Source organism: Melanerpes formicivorus, unplaced genomic scaffold, assembly GCF_026170545.1.
Source record: "Melanerpes formicivorus ecotype bairdi unplaced genomic scaffold, bMelFor1.0.p_v2 SCAF_2, whole genome shotgun sequence".
Taxonomy (NCBI): Eukaryota; Metazoa; Chordata; class Aves; order Piciformes; family Picidae; genus Melanerpes; species Melanerpes formicivorus.
This window is the reverse complement of record NW_027142354.1, coordinates 1,504,975-1,528,462: the sequence shown is the minus strand read 5'-3', so window position 1 is coordinate 1,528,462 and position 23,488 is coordinate 1,504,975. Positions and strand designations below refer to the sequence as shown.

The 23,488-nt window shown below is 44.9% G+C and overlaps 1 protein-coding gene across 5 annotated transcripts in view; it reads left to right on the top strand.

Moving 5' to 3' along the window:
- The window catches only part of CEP162 (centrosomal protein 162), a 74,429-nt gene that overhangs the window by 9,266 nt on the left and 41,675 nt on the right, over window positions 1–23,488 (top strand). For 2 of the 5 annotated variants that reach the window (XM_068148958.1, XM_068148968.1), the window contains exons 4-10: window positions 3,327–3,480; window positions 7,256–7,366; window positions 12,649–12,801; window positions 17,661–17,813; window positions 18,612–18,798; window positions 19,572–19,627; window positions 21,585–21,688. In XM_068148958.1, coding sequence (XP_068005059.1) covers window positions 3,327–3,480; window positions 7,256–7,366; window positions 12,649–12,801; window positions 17,661–17,813; window positions 18,612–18,798; window positions 19,572–19,627; window positions 21,585–21,688 — 918 coding nt within the window. The remainder of the gene's footprint in view (window positions 1–3,326; window positions 3,481–7,255; window positions 7,367–12,648; window positions 12,802–17,660; window positions 17,814–18,611; window positions 18,799–19,571; window positions 19,628–21,584; window positions 21,689–23,488) is intronic. The other 3 variants (XM_068148978.1, XM_068148987.1, XM_068148995.1) reach the window with 3 other exon arrangements.

Sequence of the window (23,488 nt, the reverse complement as noted above, 5' to 3'; positions counted from 1 at the left end):
TTGGGTTTGTTTTTTTCCCCTCAGTGTTCTTGAAGTGCTGACAGACTGTTTTATAGGGGAGGAAGAAATCGCTGCCACTTCCTGTTATTGAAAAGCCATTGCTGATCCAAAGAGTTAGTGAACTGATTTATTTATTTTCAAGAGACTTTAAAAATTAAATATATATATATGTAAGTTTCAGCATTGAGACAAGAAAACAGCTTGAGGAAGAAGACACAAATATTTTTTGGTGCCTACATCTCTTTCCCAGCTGCTGCAGCTTTGCTGTCTGCAGTTGACAAGATGGCTCGACACAGAAAGTTTCCAGAACTTGAGAACAACCTGTGGGAGTTTCAGTTTCTTGAGTTACAGCACTCTAAGGAGTACAAGCATCATTTGAAGTTCTGCTGGCAGAGTAGAGGATGCTATGAGTCATAAAAGAACAAGCAAGTGATAGCAGAGCTTGCATCGAGCACCTGTCAGTACTTCTAGCTAGCAGGAGGCAGTCCAACCTTTGGGGACAATGGCACTAGTTCTTGTGACTAGTGTAAGGAAGTTGTTATTTATAGGACATTATTAAGAATGTAAAGCTGTTTTGTTCTGTGTCACAGAGCCAGCTCAAAGAAATTGCATTACCTTCTGTTGTCTAGCAGTTTTACAGTTTATTAAAGTGCATTTTGTTCAAGTGCAGGCCTCAGAGCACTTACTTTTTCTTTCTGAGACTTGTATGACAGACATTCAGTTTTCTCAAGTGAAACTGTAAGCATTAAAGACTATATTGGTCAGAGATACTAATAAGAAAGTTATTTTCTTGTTATTTATTTCTTAAAAGGGGTGATTGGTAGAATAGAATGAACCAGGTTGTAAGAGACCTTTGAGATCATTCTATCCAACACTATCTAATCAATTAAACTATGGCACCAGCCACCCCATCAAGTCTCTTCCTAAACAGCTCCAGTGATGGTGACTCCACCACCTCCCTGGGCAGCCCATTCCAATGGCAAATAACTCTTTCTATGAAGAACTTCTTCCTAACATCCAGCCTAAACCTCCCCTGGTGCAGCTTGAGACTGTGTCCTCTTGTTCTGGTGCTGGTTGCCTGGGAGAAGAGACCAACTCCCACCTGGCTACAACCTCCCTTCAGGTAGTTGTAGAGAGCAATAAGGTCTCCCCTGAGCCTCCTCTTCTCCAGGCTAAGCAACCCCAGCTCCCTCAGCCTCTCCTCCAAACCCCTCACCAACTTTTTTGCCCTTCTCTGGACTCGTTCCAGCAAGTCAACCTCCTTCCTAAACTGAGGGGCCCAGAACTGGACACAGTACTTGAGGTGTGGCCTAACCAGTGCAGCATACAGGGGCAGAGTGACCTTCCTGCTCCTGCTGGCCACACTGTTCCTGATGCAGGCCAGGATGCCATTACCCTTCTTTGCCACCTGGGCACACTGCTAGCTCATGTTCAGCTTGCTATCAACCAGTACCCCCAGGTCCCTTTCTGCCTGTCCCTTTTGTCTGGAGTTTGATTTATGGATGTTGATGTTAGGCCCATGCAAATTCAAGTGCTAGATATGCAGCAAAGGTAGAATTTATGGTACTGCTTTTTATGCAGTAGGAATTGGCCAGTGGGCTGCACAGGCTTGTTTTAATAAAGCATCCTCTTGTGTTTTACATATTAAGTCTTGTTCCCTCTAGTATTCTGTTTTTACTGTTGCATTTTCTTATTTGTGTGTGCTACAAAAGTGAGGTTTTGGAAATTTCCCCACATGATGCATTTCAACTGTGAATTCTTTGTTTCTCAGGCCTTATGGTTTAGCACATAATTTATTATGAAGCAAGGAAATGCACATCTACATTTACAGCAAGAATTAAGTTCAATATAGAATAGAATAGAATTAACCAGGTTGGAAGAGACATTTGAGATCATAGAGACCAACCCATCATCCAACACTATGTAATCAACTGAACCATGGCACCAAGCACCCCATCAAGTCTCTTCCTAAACAGCACCAGTGATGGTGACTCCACCACCTCTGTTCACTCTGTTCTTTGAGATGCTTTAGGACAATTCGGTTTCAGCAACTATGGCTAAAACATTACATGAGAAGAAAATGTGTGCCACTCCTTTTTAACCCCATGTTTGCTGAGTTTAAGCAGAAAGAATAAGTAGGACCATAGGTGGCAGTGCATTGTTACACAGAGAGAGTGATTGGCCATTGGAATGGGCTGCCCGGGGAGGTGCAGCACTGGAGGTGTTCAGGAGGAGACTTGACAGGGTGCTTGGTTGCATGGTTTAGTTGATTAGGTGGTGTTGGATGATAGGTTGGACATAATGATCTTGAAGGTCTCTTCCAACCTGGTCTGGTCCTATTCTATTCTATTCTATTCTATTCTATTCTATTCTATTCTATTCTATTCTATTCTATTCTATTCTATTCTATTCTATTCTATTCTATTCTATTCTATTCCCTTTTTCAGTGTCTGGACAGCTAATTGTGGCTTTCAGCCTTCTGTAAGCCACAAAATGCTTTATGAAAGGAACCAAGCAGAGATTAGTTTTTAATTCATTGGGTGTTCATACTGACAGACTTTTTTTTTCCCTCCATTGATTTAAGCCATTATTCAGAAGCAGCATGGCTGATTAAGATGGATGAAAGCTTAAATCACAGAGTTGGGTGGTAATGGTTCTGGCACTTCTACTAATTTCCATGAACACGAAGTATGAAATGATTCTCTGAAATCTGATTTGCTGGGAGCCAGAATGTTTCTTGTGAAGGTCTATTTTCAGAATATCAATAATATTATAGAATATCTAATATTATCTAATAGCTAATAGCTAATATTCAAGAATATTAAGTGTTTATGACCAGGCTGGACGAGGCTCTGGCCAGCCTGATCTAGTGTGGGGTGTCCCTGCCCATGGCAGGGGGGTTGGAACTAGATGATCCTTGTGGTCCCTTCCAACCCTGACTGATACTATGATACTATCAATTACAAAGCAAGGCCAAGGCAAAACTCTTTCTTCTCCACTTCAGTATCTTCAGTGATATCACCAGGATTTTTGTTCTTCTGTGTTGTAACTAATTGAGAAAGAGCTGATGATGCTGTTCATTTGAACACATACTCTATGATGCAGTTTCACTTTCAAACATACCCAAATGCTGGGTTTATTGTCATATAGCTAATGAATATGAATACAGTTATTGTTTCTTCCTTGGTTTTGTCATTCATATGCAGAAAAGGCAGACAGTGTGGAGAGGCATCTGAACTCAAAAGTTCAGAATTGAGTGGCTGAAAGACAGTTAAACAATACGAGAATGTAAAAGCTGTCTCTAATCTCACATGCATTTGACTCAGTCTCTTTCAGATGATTCACTTGGAAACTCAGAGAAAAAATGCAGCATCCTTGAGACTCTGGGACAGCCCAGGATAAAGGAAGCAAGGAAACAGGACGCAAAGAAAAAGGATTCAGTGCCCTGGTGGATATCTGAGGAAGATTCCAGTGATGGTGGTAAGTGATGTGGTTTTGCAATTCATTGGCCACAGGGGGTCAGGATTGTTCTTCTATTCCTTTCTATTCTTAGAGGCCTCTTTTCAGGTTAAGTTGGTGCCACTCAAGTGCTTTAGAACATTACCATGCAAGTATAAAGCTCTTAATTGTATATTTTCTTTTTAAAGGGATCATTTAACGGCAGGAGATTGAGCACATCCAAGTGCCGGGTTCTGCACATCGGCCACAACAACCCCATGCAGAGCTACAGGCTGGGGTCAGAGTGGCTGGAGAGCGGCCAGGCAGAGAGGGACCCGGGGGTGCTGGTCGACTGTAGGCTGAACATGAGCCCACAGTGTGCCCAGGCAGCCAAGAGGGCCAATGGCATCCTGGCCTGGATCAGGAACAGTGTGGACAGCTGGAGTAGGGGGGTCATTGTGCCCCTGGACTGTGCACTGGTTAGGCTGCACCTCGAGTCCTGTGTCCAGTTCTGGGCCCCTCAGTTTAGGAAGGAGGTTGACTTGCTGGAGCGTGTCCAGAGAAGGGCAACGAAGTTGGTGAGGGGTTTGGAACACAAGCCCTATGAGGAGAGGCTGAGGGAGATGGGGTTGCTTAACCTGCAGAGGAGGAGACTCAGGGGTGACCTTCTTGCTCTCTACAACTACCTGAAGGGAGGTTGTAGACAGGCAGAGGTTGTTCTCTTCTCCTAGGCAGCCAGCACCAGAACAAGAGCCCACAGTCTCAGGCTGTGCCAGGGGAGGTTTAGGTTGGAGGTTAGGAAGAAGTTCTATACAGAGAGAGTGATTGCCCATTGGAATGGGCTGCCTGGGGAGGTGGTGGAGTCACCATCATTGGAGGTGTTCAGGAGGAGACTTGATGGGGTGCTTGGTGCCATGGGTTAGTTGTTTAGGTGGGTTGGATTGGTTGATGGGTTGGACGCGATCATCTTGAAGGTCTCTTCCAACCCGGTTTATTCTATGTATTCCTGTTTCTGCTTTCAGAAAGGGTGAGGGGGAAAAAAAAGCCCAATTTGTATATATTATGCTAATTACAACTGTGATATTGGTTGGGGAAACACAGAGAAATGTTTTTCAACAGCAGCTAATTCAGAGGTGTATGTCTGTCAGTATCCTCAACATTTCCCTTGCTGAGAACCATGGCTTAAAGGGAAAAGGGCTTTGACATGAGTGCTAGCTCAATATTGTCTTGATCACATAGTGCTGGAAGAAAACACATTATTGTTTGCCAGCTTTCCACCTCTACTTTTCCATTTCTTTGTTGTTTTCTTACTAGGTAGGAAAGCCTGTGAGTAGTTAGCTTCCACAGGGTGGAAGTCAATGTGCTGATCAATGGCTTCTTACTTTCATTATTTTAAAGCTGGAGCCTAACAGAAAGTTCTAGAAGTTTGGGGTGGGTTTTTTTATACAACAGAGTTAAAATAGTGCTGGTAGTCTCCACTTTTAAGCACAGCTCTGTCCTATCAGTGTTGTCATAGTTAGGAGTCAAATCTTAGTCAGCAGTTGTGCCAGCGCCCAATAGGTCTTGTCTGGACTGCTTGTTTCTGGCCTTTAAAGGTGTTGCTGGCAAACACCAATAGGTCGGTATGAGAGCATTCCTAATCAAGTAGTTATGAGAGGTTATGATTTCTTGCAGCTTCTCAAAAAGGAGAAGGATGAGAGTGTTTCTTGCTGGGCAAAGTGTGAGGATTGTGACTACATGTTTATACATACTCTGAAAGAACAATTTTGGGTGACTTTAGAAGTTCAGCTTGCTTCCATGGTTTTTCTGAGGTGCTTGAGGCAACACATAAAGAACTTTGATGCTTCTCATGCTGCTTAAACCAACAATACCCAAAAATAGTGGAGTAGGTATTTAAAAAGCAGAGTGATTACAAGCTTTAGAGAACAGTGCTCGTGGTTTAAGTTCATTGCAAAGCAGAATCAGAAGAATTAGTGAGATTATGTCAAGGGCAATCACATCCTGGGCTGCATCAAAAGATGTATTGCCAGCAGATCCATGGAGGTGATTCTGCCACTTTGCTCTGCTGAGACCTCACCTGGAGTACTGTGTACAGGTCTGGAGCCCACAGCACAGTACAAACTATGCTGTGATTTTTAGCTCATGTAGATGTATTTGAAGTGTTTTTAAGGGACAGGTCAGGTGACTGTAAGGAGTTCAGTGTGGATAGGCTTGTAGAACTGCTCCTTTTTCATCTGTGTGTCTCTGTCTTGAATGCTTTCAAGTACAATTTTGCCAGATCTAACATTCTTCAGCAGGTGTACGTTGTGTAGTGTGCTGCTCAGATGTGTTAATAATGGATGAAGGCGCAGAATAGAAAAATAGAATAGAATTAACCAGGTTGGAAGAGAACTTTGAGATCATTCTGTCCAACCCATCATCCAACACTATCTAATCAACTAAACCATGGCACCAAGCACCCCATCAAGTCTCTTCCTAAACAGCTCCAATGATGGTGACTCCACCACCTCCCTGGGCAGCCCATTCCAATGGCAAATAACTCTATCTATGAAGAACTTCTTCCTAACATCCAGCCTAAACCTCCCCTGGTGCAGCTTGAAGCTGTGTCCTCTTGTTCTGGTGCTGGTTGCCTGGAAGAAGAGACCAACTCCCACCTGGCTACAACCTCCCTTCAGGTAGTTGTAGAGAGCAATAAGGTCTCCCATGAGCCTCCTCTTCTCCAGGCTAAGCAACCCCAGCTCCCTCAGCCTCTCCTCACAGGGCTGTGCTCCAAACCCCTCCCCAGTTTTGTTGCCCTTCTCTGGACACATTCCAGCAAGTCAACCTCCTTCCTAAACTGGGGGGCCCAGAACTGGACACAGCAGCACTGCAACACAAGGTACTGCATAGGATGACTGAGAAGATGATTTTTTTGGAAGATGGAGATTTTTTGGGGGGAGGAAATGTTGCTGTGATAATAACAGATATGGAAGTAACCTGACTTTAAATTTGTGACAAGTGTGATGTTGGCACACTTGAAAATCTTGTAGAAACCCTTTTTTGTTCTTCTAGGCTTGAACCTTCAAGCTGGTTGCAGATAGGACTTTATTAACAGCCTGCCAGCTACTAGAATTGTTATTCTTACAGTGTGTTGTCAGCATGAATCAGACTCGTGTAAAGGTAGAAATCAACCCTTCACCCACAGTTTGGCACTGCAGTACAAAGAGGTGCTCCAGGCACACGAGGTGATGGGTTTAGGTGGCACTGCATAGAAATATTGTGACACTAATAAAATACAGTCTGCCTAATTGGCTTTAATAATGCATCAAGCTGATAAATGGCTTCCATTTGAGGTTTTCATTGGGAGTTACTTTGGTTTCTATAACCTGCTATCTAGATGGCACACAGATGTCTGGAAGACTGAATATATATGCCACACATTTATTTATCTAATTGCCTTTTCTAAGGGACCTTGTTATAGAAGTGCCAAGAAATAGGCAGAGATAATAGCTTGTTCTCCTTGGTTTTGTAGATTAATGGTGAGCAGTGTAGATTGTGTCTGTTAATTTGTCTAAGAAGCATGAAGTACCTTTTAAAATAGCCCAACTTGTTATTCCAGGCACATCTGAACCCTCTGTGGTTCAGCTCTAAAGTGAAATGTGGAAATTATGATTCAAGTTACTCTCTTCCTGATCTGACAGGTTAAAGACTTGCCTCTAGATAATGTCCTTTCTACTTGCTTTTGTTGTTTAAGTGATGAAAAGAAATTGGATAATAAGAATTCCTCTCCTCTCTTGCTTGCCTCTGTCTCTTCTTGCTGTATGTCTGACTCTTCAAGATGTTCAAACCAGATTTATTAAAACAAGAAAAGAGAAGAAAGTGATGGAAAACCATGCTGAACTAGTGGAAAATAGTGACCAGAAGAGTCCCCATTCAGATTCCCAGCCTGGTATTTGATTAAATGTGTTTTGTTAGATGCATTCAATATTAGCCTTGTGTTGCTGGTGTATTTCCTGTAGAAGATCCTTTGCAGGTTGCCCATTAGACCATGGTGTTTTCACAGAAAGCAAGCTGCCACTTACTTCATTTGTCACTTCCAGAGGAAACCAGTAGCTGTGTGAACTTTGCTCCATTGCTATTGGATCATACATCACTACCTACAGTGATGTCAGGCATGCAGGATTGAATGCAAAGCAGTGAAGGGGAGGGAAACATCTTTGAAAATCTTAACAAAAATCAGTATGTTTAGTAAACAGAAAATCTCTTACACCTCCTGTATTTCATTCTCAAGAAATATGAAGGTTCCCTGTTCTATTTCATTAACGTCAAAGGCTACAGTCAGTTCTAATTGTATCTACTGCTGTGATTCTTTTCCCTCTGCTGGCCAGTGGGGTGCTCCGTGTGTGCTGCCTCTGGACTGGAAACAGTCCAGGTGGTGTATCACAGTATAACTAAGGTTGGAAAGGACCTCGAGGATCATCGAGTCCAACCTATCAACACAGACCCCATGGCTAGACCATGGCACCAAGTGCCACGTCCAATCTCCTCTTGAACGCCTCCAGGGATGGCGACTCAACCACCTCCCTGGGCAGCACATTCCAATGACGAACGACTCGCTCGGTGAAGAACTTCCTCCTCACCTCGAGTCTAAACCTCCCCTGGTGCAGCTTGAGACTGTGTCCTCTTGTTCTGGTGCTGGTTGCCTGGGAGAAGAGACCAACCCCTTCCCGGCTACAACCACCTTTCAGGTAGTTGTAGAGGGCAATGAGGTCACCCCTGAGCCTCCTCTTCTCCAGGCTAAACAACCCCAGCTCCCTCAGCCTGTCCTCACAGGGCTGTGCTCAAGGCCTCTCCCCAGCCTTGTTGCCCTTCTCTGGACACATTCAAGTGTTTTGATGTCCTTCTTAAACTGAGAGGCCCAGAACTGGACACAGGACTCAAGGTGCGGCCTAACCAATGCAGAGTACAGGGGCACAATGACTTCCTTGCTCCTGCTGGCCACACTATTCCTAATGCAGGCCAGGATGCCATTGGCCCTCTTGGCCACCTGGGCACACTGCTGGCTCATATTCAGGTGGCTGTCAATCAGCATCCCCAGGTCCCTTTCTGTCTGGGAGCTTTCCAGCCACTCTGACCCCAGCCTGTAGCTCTGCATGGGATTGCCGTAGCCAAAGTGCAGCACTCGGCACTTGGATTTGTTGAATGCCATCCCATTGGACTCTGCCCATCTGTCCAGTCGGTCGAGGTCCCTCTGCAGAGCCTTTCTACCCTCTAACTGACTAACATCTGCTCCTAACTTGGTGTCATCTGCAAACTTGCTGATGACTGACTCGACCCCCTCATCCAGATCATCAATGAAGATGTTAAAGAGCACTGGGCCCAGCACTGATTCCTGGGGGACGCCACTGGTGACTGGCCACCAGCTGGATGTGGCACCATTCACCACCACTTTCTGGGCCCGGCCCTCCAGCCAGTTCCTAACCCAGCACACAGTGTAGTGGTCCAAGCCACGAGCTGACAGCTTAGACAGCAGTTTGCTGTGGGGTACGGTGTCAAAGGCCTTGCTGAAGTCCAGGTAGACTACATCCACAGGCCTCCCCACGTCCACCAGACGGGTCACCTGATCATAGAAGGAGATCAGGTTGGAGAGGCAGGACCTGCCCTTTCTGTTTGTAGTGACAAAATTACTTGGTCTGTAGAATTATTTTAGTCAGTGTAACTTCAGACTCAACCTTTCATGTGAAGAGGCTCTTAATGCTGTCTTAAGAGGTACTCCACATAATAATTAAGATCTGGGAAATACTTCAATCAACAGCAGTAAGAATGAGCTTGTGTGAACTGTTTCAAATGTGGCTTTGGTGTTAGGTTGAAGCAGAGAAGACACATCTGGAGAGCCATGACAAAGAAATACTTGGCAGCTGGTTTTTAGATCATGTTGATGATCTGCTGTGTAGCTTATAGACTCTTTCCCTCTTTAAGCTTTCTAGAGAGTTTATGCTGTCCTGTTTTCATACACTTCATTTGCACAGAATAGCTACAAAGCATCTTGATCTGGGAAATAAACACTAACCCCAAATCTGTTGCTCAAATTAGGCTTCATATTTGAAATATGAGCAGTAGGAGGGACCTTGGTAGTTACTGCCAATTACTGTTTTAAAAGGAATCAAGTGTTTGCATTATTTACAAGGGAAGTGGTGCTGTTGGCACTCCTAGTTTCCCAGTAAATGTGGGCTATAAATCCAGAGAAGTGATGCCTCACTAGTGGACTAGGACATCAGTTGAGGGAGTAAAGGACCTTTGCATTTTATCAGAATGAATTTCAGACCAGTCCTCTTTTGGAATTACACCTGCCACATACTCAGCAGCTTCATAGTATCAGTATCATAGTATCAGTCAGGGTTGGAAGGGACCACAAGGATCATCTAGTTCCAACCCCCCTGCCATGGGCAGGGACACTCCACACTAGATCAGCCTGGCCAGAGCCTCATCCACCCTGGTCTTAAACACCTCCAGGGATGGGGCCTCAACCACCTCCCTGGACAACCCATTCCAGGGCTTCACCACTCTCATGGTGAAGAACTTCTTCCTCCTCACATCCAGCCTGAATCTCCCCGCCTCCAGCTTCAATCCATTCCCCCCTGTCCTATCTCTACCTGAGATCCTGACAAGTTCCTCCCCAGCCTTCTTGTAGGCCCCCTTCAGATACTGGAAGGTCACAATTAGGTCACCTGGGAGCCTTCTCTTCTGCAGACTGAACAGCCCCAACTCCTTCAGTCTGTCCTCATAGGAGAGGTGCTCCAGCCCTCTGATCATCCTCGTTGCCCTTCTCTGGACACGTTCCAGCACCTCCACATCCCTCTTGTAATAGGGGCTCCAGAACTGAAGGCAGTACTCCAGGTGGGGTCTCACCAGAGCTGAGTAGAGGGAGAATCACGTCCCTTGACCTGCTGGCCACACTTCTCCTGATGCAGACCAGGATCTGATTGGCTTTGTGGGCTGCAAGTGCACACTGAGAGCTCCTGTTGAGCTTTTTGTCCCCCAGCACCCCCAAGTCTCTCTCCTCAGGGCTGCTTTCCAGCCAGTCCCTGCCCAGTCTGTATTTGTGCCTGGGATTGCCTCAACCCACATGCAGGACCCTGCACTTGGTCTTGTTGAACTTAGTCATCTTGAATGTTTCCAGGTTGTGTTAGATTCTTGTCACATATACCTGTAGTCCTGTTTCTGGATAGCAGATCCCCTGGGCCTGATGCCCTAGACTACTCTTGCTCTCTCTTGTGTCAGGCTAAATTCAAAAGACCTGTAACTAAGAGGGTTTTTTCTCAATTAGCCAATTTAGAAGCCCTCTCCACCCTGACAGGCAGAACAAGAGGACACAGTCTCAAGGTGTGCCAGGGGAAGTTTAGGCTGGATGTTAGGAAGAAGTTCTTCACAGAAAGAGTGATTGATCATTGGAATGTGCTGCCCAGGGAGGTGGTGGAGTCACCATGACTGGAGGTTTAGGAAGAGACTGGATGAAGCACTTGGTGCCATGGTTTAGTTGATTAGATGGTGGTGTTAGGTTGGACTTGATGATCTCAAAGGTCTTTTCCAACCTGGTTCATTCTATTCTAATCTGAAAAAAGAAAAGACTAATGCAATGAATGCATCTGGCTAGCCTGAGATATATAGTTTATCATGTGACTATCACACACAATCAGAATTGTCAGGGTTGGAAAGGATCTCAAGGATCATCTAGTTCCAACTCTCCTGCCATGGGCAGGGACACTTTCCACTAGGTCAGGTGGCCCAGAGCCACATCCAGCCTGGCCCTTAGAAACTTCCAGGGATGAGGTTTCCACCACTTCTTTGGGCAACCTGTTCCACTGTCATCATTTTAAATACAATGAGAGAGCAGTTTTCAGCTTAGGTTATTTAAAACTTCTGCTAATGTGAACAAAGGCATTTGGGTTTATTTGTTGCTAGGTAGGCTCTCTCAAGGCTCTGGGCAGCCTGATCTAGTGTAGGGTGTCCCTGCCCATGGCAGGGGGGTTGGAAGTAGATGATCCTTGTGGTCCCTTCCAACCCTGAATGAAACTATGAAACTATGAAAGTGTTTGAGCAGACAAGATGTGTTTCTTGTGCCTGTCAGTGATAAAGACAGCAGTAATTCTGTTTGTGGAAGCAAACCTCATGAAGTTTAATAAGGATGAGTGCAAAGTCCTGCATCTGGAGAAGAGTAACACCAGGTACCAGTGCAGACTAGGAGTCAGCTCTATGGAGGAAGACCGGGGAGTGCTAGTGGACAGCAAGTTCTCCATGGGGCAGCAATATGCCCTTGTGGTCAGGAGAGCCAATAGCATCCTGGTATGCGTTAAGAAAAGTGTTGCCAGCAGGGCTAGGGAAGTTCTCCTACCCTTCTATTCTGCCCTGGTGAGACCACACCTGTAATACTGTGTCCAGTTTTGGGTTTCACAATTGAAGAGAGACAAGGATCTGGTGAAGAAAGTCCAGTGAAGAGCTATGAGAATGATTGCAGGACTTCAACGTCTCTCTGAGAGACCTGGGGCTGTTTAGTCCTGAGAAGAGAAGGCTGAGAAGGGATCTTATTAATGTCTATAAATATCTGAGGGGTGTGAAGATGAAGGTGCCAGTCTTTTCTCAGTGGTGCCCAGTGATAGGACAAGGAACAATGGGTACAAGCTAGAATACAGGAGGTTCCACCTCAACATGAGGAAACACTCCTTTATGGTAAGGGTGACAGAGCACTGGCACAGGCTGCCCAGGGAGGTTGTGGAGCCTCCTTCTCTGGAGACTTTCATAACTTACCTGGATGTGTTCCCATGCAGCCTGCCTTCAGTGATCCTGCTTTGGCAGAGGGGTTGGACACAATCTCTAGAGGTCCTTTCCAACCCCTAACATCCTATGATTCTGTGATATTTATGTACCTGTACTTTTCAGCTTTTCCTTGACAGATCTAGATGCTTTCTTGCAATGCTTGTAGTACAAAACTACTTCTATCCTTGCAGTAGTTTTGCTAGCTTTCTTTGTTTTCAGGTAATATACTGAGCTCCTAAACAGTGTATTTGAATGTTAGTTTTAGTTGTAGTCAGAAAATGATAGATAATCAAATCTACAAGAAAATGAACTGCATTACTTTGTCAGAAGAGTCAATTTGAATGTTCACATTCTGGTTTTTCTCTTTATTCCCTGTCCATTATGTATAAACATTTATAAATGTTAATGTACACTTAGAAGTAGTTCCCCCTCAACCTTCTTCCAGTGCATCTGACAGCAAGGCTTTGTCTAAATTCAAAATGCTTGAGAAATTTCATAAGGACAAGAAAGCTTCATATTTAAACAAAGAAGAAGGAAGCCTCACTTCTGACAGTCAAGACAATTCTGAGGGTAATAAATTTACTGTCTTTTATATGATATTAAAAAGGTTAAATGGTTCCATTTTGACAGTTCTGGTCAGATTTAAGGAGCAAAGAAGTTACCTTTTTAAACAGATGTTTATCATCCTCTGGAGGTTTGGATCCTTTCTATTTTTGTTTTGAAGCTTTTCCCCGCAAGTGTGATGGTTAATAGAAAGCATCTCTCATTTGTCTAGTGGCCAGCCCAGCACTAACCCTTGACTTAAGTGCAGCTCAGCTTCTTATTTTAGTTATTTTCAAATGGCAGGACTTAAATCCTGTGTATTTACAAAATAGAATAGAACAGAACACACCAGGTTGGAAGAGACCTTCAAGATCATCGCGTCCAACCTATCATCCAATACCACCTAACCAACTAAACCATGCAACCAAGCACCCTGTCAAGTCTCCTCATGGACACCTCCAGTGATGGTGACTCCACCACCTCCCCAGGCAGCCCATTCCAATGGGCAATCACTCTCTCTGTATAGAACTTCTTCCTAACATCCAACCTGAACCTCCCCTGGCGCAGCCTGAGACTGTGGGCTCTTGTTCTGGTGCTGGCTGCCTGGGAGAAGAGACCAACCTCTGCCTGTCTACAACCTCCCTTCAGGTAGTGGTAGAGAGCAATAAGGTCACCCCTGAGTCTCCTCTTCTCCAGGCTAAGCAACCCCAGCTCCCTCAGTCTCTCCTCACAGGGCTTGTGTTCCAAACCCCTCACCAACTCCTTTGCCCTTCTCTGGACATGTTCCAGTAAGTCAACCTCCTTCCTAAACTGAGGGGCCCAGAACTGGGATAAAAAAAGGGACCACTGGAAAGTATGAGTAGGAAAATCCGTGGGAGTTCAAGAAAGTTGCAACTTCAAGAAGGCATTATGAGAGGTAACAAATAAAAACCCCCCCCAGGTCCCAAAAAAAAGCCAAAAGGACAGCAGAAATCAAGACTCTTCAAACATAAACAATTAAACAACAACAAAAATCACCACCCCCACTAAAAAACCCCAAACAAACAAAAAGCTCCCCACAAATAAAACAAAGTAGCCCTTCCCCCCTCCCCCTCCCCCCCCCCAAGCCCCTCAACCAACCAAAAAAACCACAATCAAAAAAGACTTTGAAAGCCAAGTTATTCTGTTTTCCAAATTTGGTATGTTGCTCAGAATGCAGAGGGTGTAGATCAGTTAAAAGAAGACACTCTTGCCTTCACTAGCATTGGTAGTATCCCCTGTAATGTGGGAGATGTGGGTCCATGTCCCAGTGGAGGCCAGGGACAAGCGGAGTCCCTCAGGGATCAGTCCTGGGACCAGGCTTGTTCAACATCTTTGTGGATGCCATGGACAGTGGCATTGAGTGCACCCTCAGCAAGTTTGCTGATGACACCAAGCTGTGTGGTGCAGCAGACACGCTGGAGGGAAGGGATGCCATCCAGAGGGACCTTGACAGGCTGGAGAGGTGGGCACAAGACAACCTCATGAGGTTCAACAAGACCAAATGCAGGGTCCTGCATCTGGGTTGAGGCAATCCCAGGCACAAATCCAGGCTGGGCAGTGACTGGCTGGAAAGCAGCCCTGAGGAGAGAGACTTGGGGGTGCTGGTGGACAAGAAGCTCAACATGAGCTCTCAGTGTGCACTTGCAGCCCGCAAAGCCAATCAGATCCTGGGCTGCATCAGGAGAAGTGTGGCCAGCAGGTCAAGGGAGGTGATCCTCCCTCTCTACTCAGCTCTGGTGAGACCCCACCTGGAGTACTGTGTCCAGGTCTGGAGCCCCTATTACAAGAGGGATGTGGAGGTGCTGGAATGTGTCCAGAGAAGGGCCACAAGGATGATCAAGAGGGCTGGAGCACCTCTCCTATGAGGACAGACTGAAGGAGTTGGGGCTGTTCAGTCTGGAGAAGAGAAGGCTCTGAGGTGACCTAATTGTGGCCTTCCAGTATCTGAAGGGGGCCTACAGGAAGGCTGGGGAGGGACTTGTCAGGATCTCAGGTAGTGATAGGACTAGGGGGAATGGAATGAAGCTGAAGGTGGGGAGATTCAGGCTGGATGTGAGGAGGAGGTTCTTCCCCATGAGAGTGGTGAAACCCTGGAATGGGTTGTCCAGGGAGGTGGTTGAGTCCCCATCCCTGGAGGTGTTTAAGACCAGGCTGGCTGAGGCTCTGGCCAGCCTGCTCTAGTGTGGGGTGTCCCTGCCCATGGCAGGGGGGTTGGAACTAGATGATCCTTGTGGTCCCTTCCAACCCTGACTGATACTATGATACTATCATCAAGTCCAACCTGTCACCCAAGACCTCATGACTACTAGACCATGGCACCGAGTGCCACATCCGATCCCCTCTTGAACACTTCTGGTTTAATGTCCATGGTGGTCTTAGGCTGACGCTTGGACACGATGATCTTAAAGGTCTTTTCCAACCAAAACAATTCTATGATTCTGAGTCTGTCAAAGTTTATTGAATTTCAGATCATTTTAACAGAACAACTCATGAAAAGGTTTTCCCTTAAAACTGTTCTAATTGTCTATTTTCTGAAGTGGATTCCCATCTTCTTTCATGCCAATCTTACCAGGAGGGCAGTAATAACATAGAATCATTGGGAAGAAGAGTTTTGGAGATCTGGCTAATGTAAAGCTCAGCAAAGAGCTTGTGAGTCAGCAGCACACAGATTTCTGTCTTGATAACTAGAACAGAGGTCCATCTAGCTAAACTGCTGCATTTAGCTACCACAAAGAGGGACTGTTTGCCCTTTTTCATTCCTCTTTGGCACTCTGAGCTTTCCATTTCATATTCTTCAGTGTAGGAGCAAAATGTTTGTATTGAGGCATTAACTGTGTGCACATCTGGGTCTTGACTTTTAGTCTGGCATTTATATTTTTGCGTGCAAGGCAAGTCAGTCAGAGCTTTATATCAAGGATAGAGTGGAAGCTGGATACAGGAATGTGAAAGTCATTTCCAGGGCATAGAATCTTATGCACTTAGCCTCCTATAAACTGTGCAGGGGGACTTTGTGATTGAAATGAAAAACCAACCCTATTCTACTTCTTAACAGAGAGGATCTTATAGTCAGAATGCACTAAGGGCTGCCCAGTAGGAAAGGAAAAGGTGTTCAGACTCTTAGTTGTTTTCCTCACCCTGGCTACATTTTCAGTACTGAAGGGAGAGGATTCTCCATTGTCATGATATAGGCAAGTGTGGCCTTTCTCAATGGGGAATTGTCTGGACCTGTGTAGATGACAGTAACAGCCCAGAGCTGGAGCACTTAATGAGCATGTGGAAGACTGGTTTAGTGTTCTTGATCTGAAAGGTTATTGATGTTCTCATCTCCCGCAGTCTCCTGCCTGCAGGAAATGAATTGTCATTGTCTTCACCACTCCTCATCAGTTCAGTACAGGAGTACAGCTGCAGTCTAAACATTATTTGACCAGACAGAACAAAGAAATTTGAGTTTATTTTACCAGCTGGACTTTCATGTTTGAAAAAAATGGAAGTGGTTTCTGTTCCCTTCTCTGAGAACTGTTAAATCATTTCATATGTCATTAGATAAAATGCTTAAGCAGGTTTTCTCCAAGCCCCTCTTCTAGGAGACCTGAAGAATCTGGGATTAGATGTCTGTTTTAAGGGTAGGCTGAAGGGATTTGGTGTTGCTTTTGTAATGAGCAATGCAATATTTGAGGCTTGGTTTTCTGTAAGAAAGGAGATCTGGCATTGCTCTGTCTCAGAGCAGAATTCACACAAGGCTGATAGAGTGATGTTGAACCCTCACAACAATGAAATTATAGTAAGAAAAGCAACTCTGTGTTGTATTTGAAAAAGCAGAATTGAAGGGCAAGGTGTTCATCAGTGACCTTTAAGATACCTCAGTTACTGTTTTTTCCCTTAAAGTTTCCAACAAATGAATCCTAGATTCATAAATTTGATATTTTATTGTTGTTGGTCAGTTGGTTTGGTTTTTTTGTTTCCTTAAAGCACTTACAGTATCATAGTATCAGTCAGGGTTGGAAGGGACCACAAGGATCATCAAGTTCCAACCCCCCTGCCATAGACAGGGACACCCCGCACTACATCAGCCTGGCCAGAGCCTCATCCAGCCTGGGCTTAAACACCTCCAGGGACAGGGCCTCAACCACCTCCCTGGACAACCCATTCCAGGGCTTCACCACTCTCATGGGGAAGAACTTCCTCCTCACCTCCAGCCTGAATCTCCCCACCTCCAGCTTCATTCCATTCCCCCTAGTCCTATCACTCCCTGAGATCCTGAGAAGTCCCTCCCCAGCCTTCCTGTAGCCCCCTTCAGATCCTGGAAGGCCACAATGAGGTCACCTCAGAGCCTTCTCTTCTCCAGACTGAACAGCCCCAACTCCCTCAGTCTATCCTCATTTAATTTGTAACAAATGAAATGTAGCTTCTAGGCCAATGGGTGCCATTTTCAAAACTCTGTGGTGCTTTCTCTGGGTCAGTAGATCAAACAAAAGGAAGAGAGCAACAACAGAAAGTAAATTTCTGCATGGGGTTGGTGTATGTGCTTGTTTTCCATGAGTAATGTTAGAGTAAGTCATTTTTTACAGTGGTTGTGTTTGTCCCATGCTGAACTTTGGGTTTGTATGCAAATGGGAAAGATAAAAATTTATGTGATAATAAAATGTAATGGTGTATATAATAGCCTAATTAACTCTAATTAAACAAGATTTATATATCTCATTGTAGGGGTTAGGTGAATGTGATTTGTGAGGCTGTATCTTTGCAGTTGTAACATGAGACTAAACTTGGTGGTTCTGGTAGGTAACTCAAAGACTGAAGTGTCTTTTAAAATAGCTTTTAGATGATAGTGAGGAGCATCACAACTAGCTTTTTTTTTTCCCTAGGAATGCTTGGAGCCAATAGAAGCTTTGTCAAGGTACAGAACACCTCACAGCCTATGGGAGAGAATGATGAGAATATGCATGTGGAGAAGGTGCGGCTTCAGAAATGTAATGAGGGTGACTTCTCCTTAAGTAAAGACAGCCTGGAGACAAATGGTGAGAACCAATAGCACAACCCTGGCATGAAGTTACCTAGATCTAAACAACTAGCAGTTGGCATCCTGGCCTGCATCAAGAATAGTGTGGCCAGCAGGGGCAGGGAAGTCATCGTGCCCCTGTACTCAGCACTGGTTAGGCCACACTTGAGTACTGTGTCCAGTTCTGGGCCCCTCAGTTTAAGGAGGACATTGAGACACTTGAAGGTGTCCAGAGAAGGGCAACAAGGCTGGGGAGAGGCCTTGAGCACAAGCCCTGCGAGGAGAGGCTGAGGGAGCTGGGGTTGTTTAGCCTGGAGAAGAGGAGGCTCAGGGGTGACCTTATTGCTCTCTACAACTACCTGAAGGGAGGTTGTAGCCAGGTGGGGGTTGGTCTCTTCTCCCAGGCAACCAGCACCAGAACAAGGGGACACAGTCTCAAGCTGTGCCAGGGGAAGTTTAGGCTCAAGGTGAGGAGAAAGTTCTTCACAGAGAGAGTTGTTAGGCATTGGAATGTGGAGGTGTTCAAGAGGGGATTGGACATAGCACTTGGTTCTGTGGTCTAGTAGTCATGAGGTCTGTGGTGACAGGTTGGACTTGATGATCTTTGTGGTCTTTTCCAAGCTTGTTGATTCTATGAGTCTATGATTCTATTTCATTGCCAGTCGGGATTATTCTTGTGGACTGGAGGGTTGTGGTGCTAGTTTGTGGTGATTTGGTGCAATAAATATTTTATGTTTGTCAGTAGGTGGTAAGTGTTATGACTGTTCTGTGTGGACATGCAGCACAGTCACAGTTTATCCTTTGTTTTGAAATTCAGATTCAGTTTTAGCTTCTGGGCCTAATCAAAGTATTGTGGGAGTTGGATTGGATACCTTGGAAGAACAAGAAGAAAAGGAGATCTTCTTTGCCAAGCTGGAACAAGAAGCTTCCTCTACTATTGATTATGCAAGATTAAATGAGGAGCTGGATGCCAACGATTCTGCCATCCTAGCGCAACTCCTACGGTAACTTAGAGGGAACAAAAGTTGTGGGCTGTGTAACTTGGGTATGGCCACTGAGATTTTGTGGGCCAGCATCCTATCATAGAACATTAGGGGTCGGAAGGGACCTCCAGAGATCAAGTCCAGCCCTGTGCCAAAGCAGGATCACCTAGGGTAGTCAGCACAGGAATTAATCCAGGCAGGTTTGGAAAGTGTCCAGAGAAGGAGACTCCACAGCTTCTCTGAGCAGCCTGTTTCAGTGCTCTGTCACCCTCACTGTAAAGGAGTTTCTCCTCATGTTGAGGTGAAACCTTCTATGTTCAAGTTTGTATCCATTGTTCCTTGTCTTATTACTGTGCACCACCAAGAAGAGCTTGGCCCCCTCCACTTGACACCCACCTCTCAGATATTTATAGGCATTGATCATAGATCCCCTCTCAGTCTTCTCAAGACTAAACAGCCCCAGGGCTCTGTGTGATTTCAGTTAGTTTTTTGTTTGTTCTGGTTTGGGGTTGTTTTATGAAGACTAGGAAAGAAAGTAGCTTAATAAATAAAGGAGTAAGGCAAGAACATGACTTGGTGATAGGTGGCTATAGCTACACAGTCTTGTGCATTGCTCAATAGTAACAAGTCAGTTTAAAATCCTTAGTAACTAAATGAAGACTTAATGACTAATAATAGGAAGAAATTTGTAATTTTATTGCTACTTGTAAGAGTTATCAAAGTTTGGAGTTGGGGAAATAAAATATTTATTTGCTGTCCAAGAAGAGAGTAAAATTTTCATTTTTGTTCCTCAGAAATGAAGAAACTGAAAAAGGAGGAGGAGGAGAACCTGCACAGGAAGAGAAATCTGGTAATACCATTTTCTACTTCTTTATGATTTTCTTTTTCCTGTGTGTACACTAAGAATTGTGTGAACCTCATTAAGCAGAAGGACAGAAATGAAAGCTGTGGATTACTGCTCCAGTTCGAATGCAGAGTCTTCAGAAAATGTCACAGCAGGGTGTCAGAGATTGGCATAAGACCTTGATGTCCTTTAAAGGTATGGAAGGAAGAAATTGGGATGTCCTTTAAAGGTCTGGAAGGAGGAAACTGTACTACAGTCTCATAGCTTTTTCTATGCTCTGTGTTGCCTTTGGAGCTGGGCAAAAGACTTGTCTCTGGGTTGCAGGTTCACAAGACAGTCCAGCATCCTCACTGAACTTTGTTGTTCTGAGTAATATATAAACCAGTTGATGACTTCTTGTCTTATCACCTTGACTGTTGTGGGTAAAGTTTACATCAGAGTTGGTTTAGTCTGCCTTTGCATTAGGACACATCCAGATGGGTCCTGAAAGTCTCCAGAGAAGGAGACTCCACAACCTCTTTGGGGAGCCTGTTCCAGTGCTCTGTGACCTTTGCAGTAAAGAAGTTCTTCCTCATGTTGAGGTGGAATCTCCTGTCCTGTAGTTTACATTCATTGCCCCTTGTCCTGTCATAGGGCACAAGTGAGAAGAAGCTGTCCCTTCCTTCTTGACACCCAGCCCTCATGTATTTCTAGACATTTCCCTTTCTCAGTCTTTTCATCTCCAAACTAAACAGCCCTAGGTCTCTCAGCCTTTCTTCATAAGGCAGTGCTCCAGTCCCTTAATCATGCTTGTAGCCCTCCGTTGGACTCTCCAGCAGATCCCTGTCCCCCTTGAACTGGGGAGCCCAAAACTTGGTGCAATATTCCAGGTGAGATCTCAGAAGGGCAGAGTAGAGGGGGAGGAGAACCTCCCTCAATCTGCTGGACACACTCCTCTTAATGCACCCCAGGATCCCATTGGCCTTCTTGGCCACAAGGGCACATTGCTGACCAATGGATAACTTGTTGTAACCAGGTCTCTGAGGCCCTTCTCCAAATGGCTGCTCTCCAGCAGATCACCTCCCAACCCGTACTGGTGCAATTTATTATTCTTTCCCAAACAGTGGAAGATATGTGGGCAGGAATAGTAAAAGTACTTTGTATGTCTTAAATCAGTGTGAGAAAGCTGCTCTCAGCTGATCACTTCTCATGGTCCAAAACCAATGAGAAGGCTAAAATAGTAACCCTTCAGAGGGCAGCTTTTACATTTGAGTTAAGGCTATGTCTGTTGTATTGGTGATAAAATGCAGAAAGAACACATAATAAACCAGTGTCTTGCAGTGCTTCTAGATTTAAGTGTTAGAGGTAACACAGATGCTGAAGCCTTGTAACCAGGGGAGCTGAGGGAGGGAGGTAAGGCAACAACAGAGGGTCAGAACTTGTGGAACTACCTAAGGAATTGAAGGAAAAGCGTTTGGCTTGCTTGTAAAATTGATTTTCTGACACTTATGGTTTTAAATAATGCTCTCTTTTTTGGGAGTGGCCACCAAATCAGGTCAGAGGAAGCAGAATTGAAGATTCTGAGCCTAAAATCTGCTGGACTTACTGAGGTGGCTGTAGAGCGGACTTTGTCTGTCTGCTGGACTTATCGAGGTGGATGTAGAGAGTACTTTGTCTGCTGGGGGAGAACTGCCTGATTTCACCCATAAAGGAGAGCAAGTGATGCAATAAAAGGGGTCATTTTAAGTACACCTCAGGGATACAGAGTTAAAGTATGTCTGATCATGAGGCAGACTTCATCTGAATTTAGAGATGCTGTGTGTGGGTTAGTAGTTTTAGTACCACACCCAGTCTCTGTTGCCTTTGTGAAAAGAGTAATAGTGGAAGGAATGATTCTTAGATGAGAGAAAAGGAAATTACTCTTCCCTTATTGTTTCATCTTCCTTGCATATTTGCTCTGTCTGATGTTTATTTTACTCTTCAGGCAGCTACAGTGAAGATTTTGAAGAAGAAACAGATTCTAATCCTGCCTTCAAAACGGAGGGCAGTCAGATGAATCAAACTGTTGATTTAACTCCTCAAAAACAGGTATAACTTACTAAATGTTTGCATCACTTGCATGAAAAAGCTCTGCAATGTATAACTTTAAACATAGTAAAATTTTGTATGATATGTACTGTCTAAAAAAGAATATCACAGAATGTTAGGGGCTGGAAGGAACCTCCAAAGGTCATCCAGTCCAACCCTGCTGCCAGAGCAGGATCACCTCGAGCAGATCACACAGGAATGCATCCAGGCAAGTTTTGAATATCTCCAGAGAGGGAGACTCCATAACCCCCCTGGGCAGCCTGTTCCAGTGTTCTGTCACCCTTGATGGAAAAATTCCTATGCCTCAACTTCCATCCATTGTACCTTGTCCTGTCAATGGGCATCACTGAGAGGAGTCTGACTGCATCCTCTTGGCACTCACCCTTTACATATTTCTAAACATTGATGAGGTCACCCCTTAGTCCAAGCTAAAGAGACCCAGCTCCCTCAGTCTCTCTTTGTAATATAGTGGTCCTGGGATTATATTGTTCTATTAAGGATATACACTTTCCTGTGACAAATCATTGAGAGGATTAAGATCTTGACATGGATTCCCTGCCCATGGCAGGGGGGTTGGAACTAGATGATCCTTGTGGTCCCTTCCAACCCTGACTGATACTATGATTCCTTCTTACATCTCCTTTGAATAAAGAACTGTGGATGGGAGTGCACAAATGATGAGCTCTGGTTGGAGGCTCAGCCTCAGGAACTGCAGTGGTTGGCTGTTAAGTAGGGATCCCACAGTATCACAGTATAACTTAGGTTGGAAAGGACCTCGAGGATCATTGAGTCCAACCTATCAACACAGACCCCATGACTAGACCATGGCACCAAGTGCCACATCCAATCCCCTCTTGAACACCTCCAGGGATGATGACTCAACCACCTCCCTCTACACCAGCAAGGGACACAGCCTGAGGAAAGTAGTTCTGTATAGAGAAGCAGTTTGGACAGAAGACTCAAACTCTATGCTATGTGACTCTGGGAGTATTAATATTGACTGGCTCAGGTCTTTTGATGTGGAGCACACGTGGCTGGAGCACATGTTCTGCTACAGAGCACCATGTGTTCATCTGTAACAGGGAAATGTGTTTCTCAAAACTCCTTTACAATAATTACATTAGAATAGTATTTCCAATGAGTGTTTGACAAGAACAAATGGGACTGGAGTGTAATCTACTTACTGCTGCATCATTTTCTTTTCTCCAGCTACAACATAAAAGAAGCAGGAAAGTACAAAAATATTCTTTCATTTCTGTGTGGAGTAGCATTTAGGTCCCAGACATTTGAGAGGGTTTATAGGCTAGAGGGTGTTGAGGACATTTTGGCATCCTAAGGAGAATTTGAGAAGTGCATATTCTTGGAGCATGAAGCACTGCTTAGGTCTTTATTTATTTAGAATAAACCTTTATTTAGAATAAACCAAACCAGGTTGGAAGAGACCTTCAAGATCATCGTGTCCAACCCATCAACCAATCCAACCCACCCAAACAACTAACCCATGGCACCAAGCACCCCATCAAGTCTCCTCCTGAACACCTCCAATGACGGCGACTCCACCACCTCCTTGGGCAGCCCATTCCAATGGGCAATCACTCTCTCTGTATAGAACTTCTTCCTAACATCCAACCTGAACCTCCCCTGGTGCAGCCTGAGACTGTGTCCTCTTGTTCTGGTACTGGCTGCCTGGGAGAAGAGACCAACCTCTGCCTGTCTACAACCTCAACCTCCCTTCAGGTAGTTGTAGAGAGCAATAAGGTCACCCCTGAGTCTCCTCTTCTCCAGGCTGAGCAATCCCAG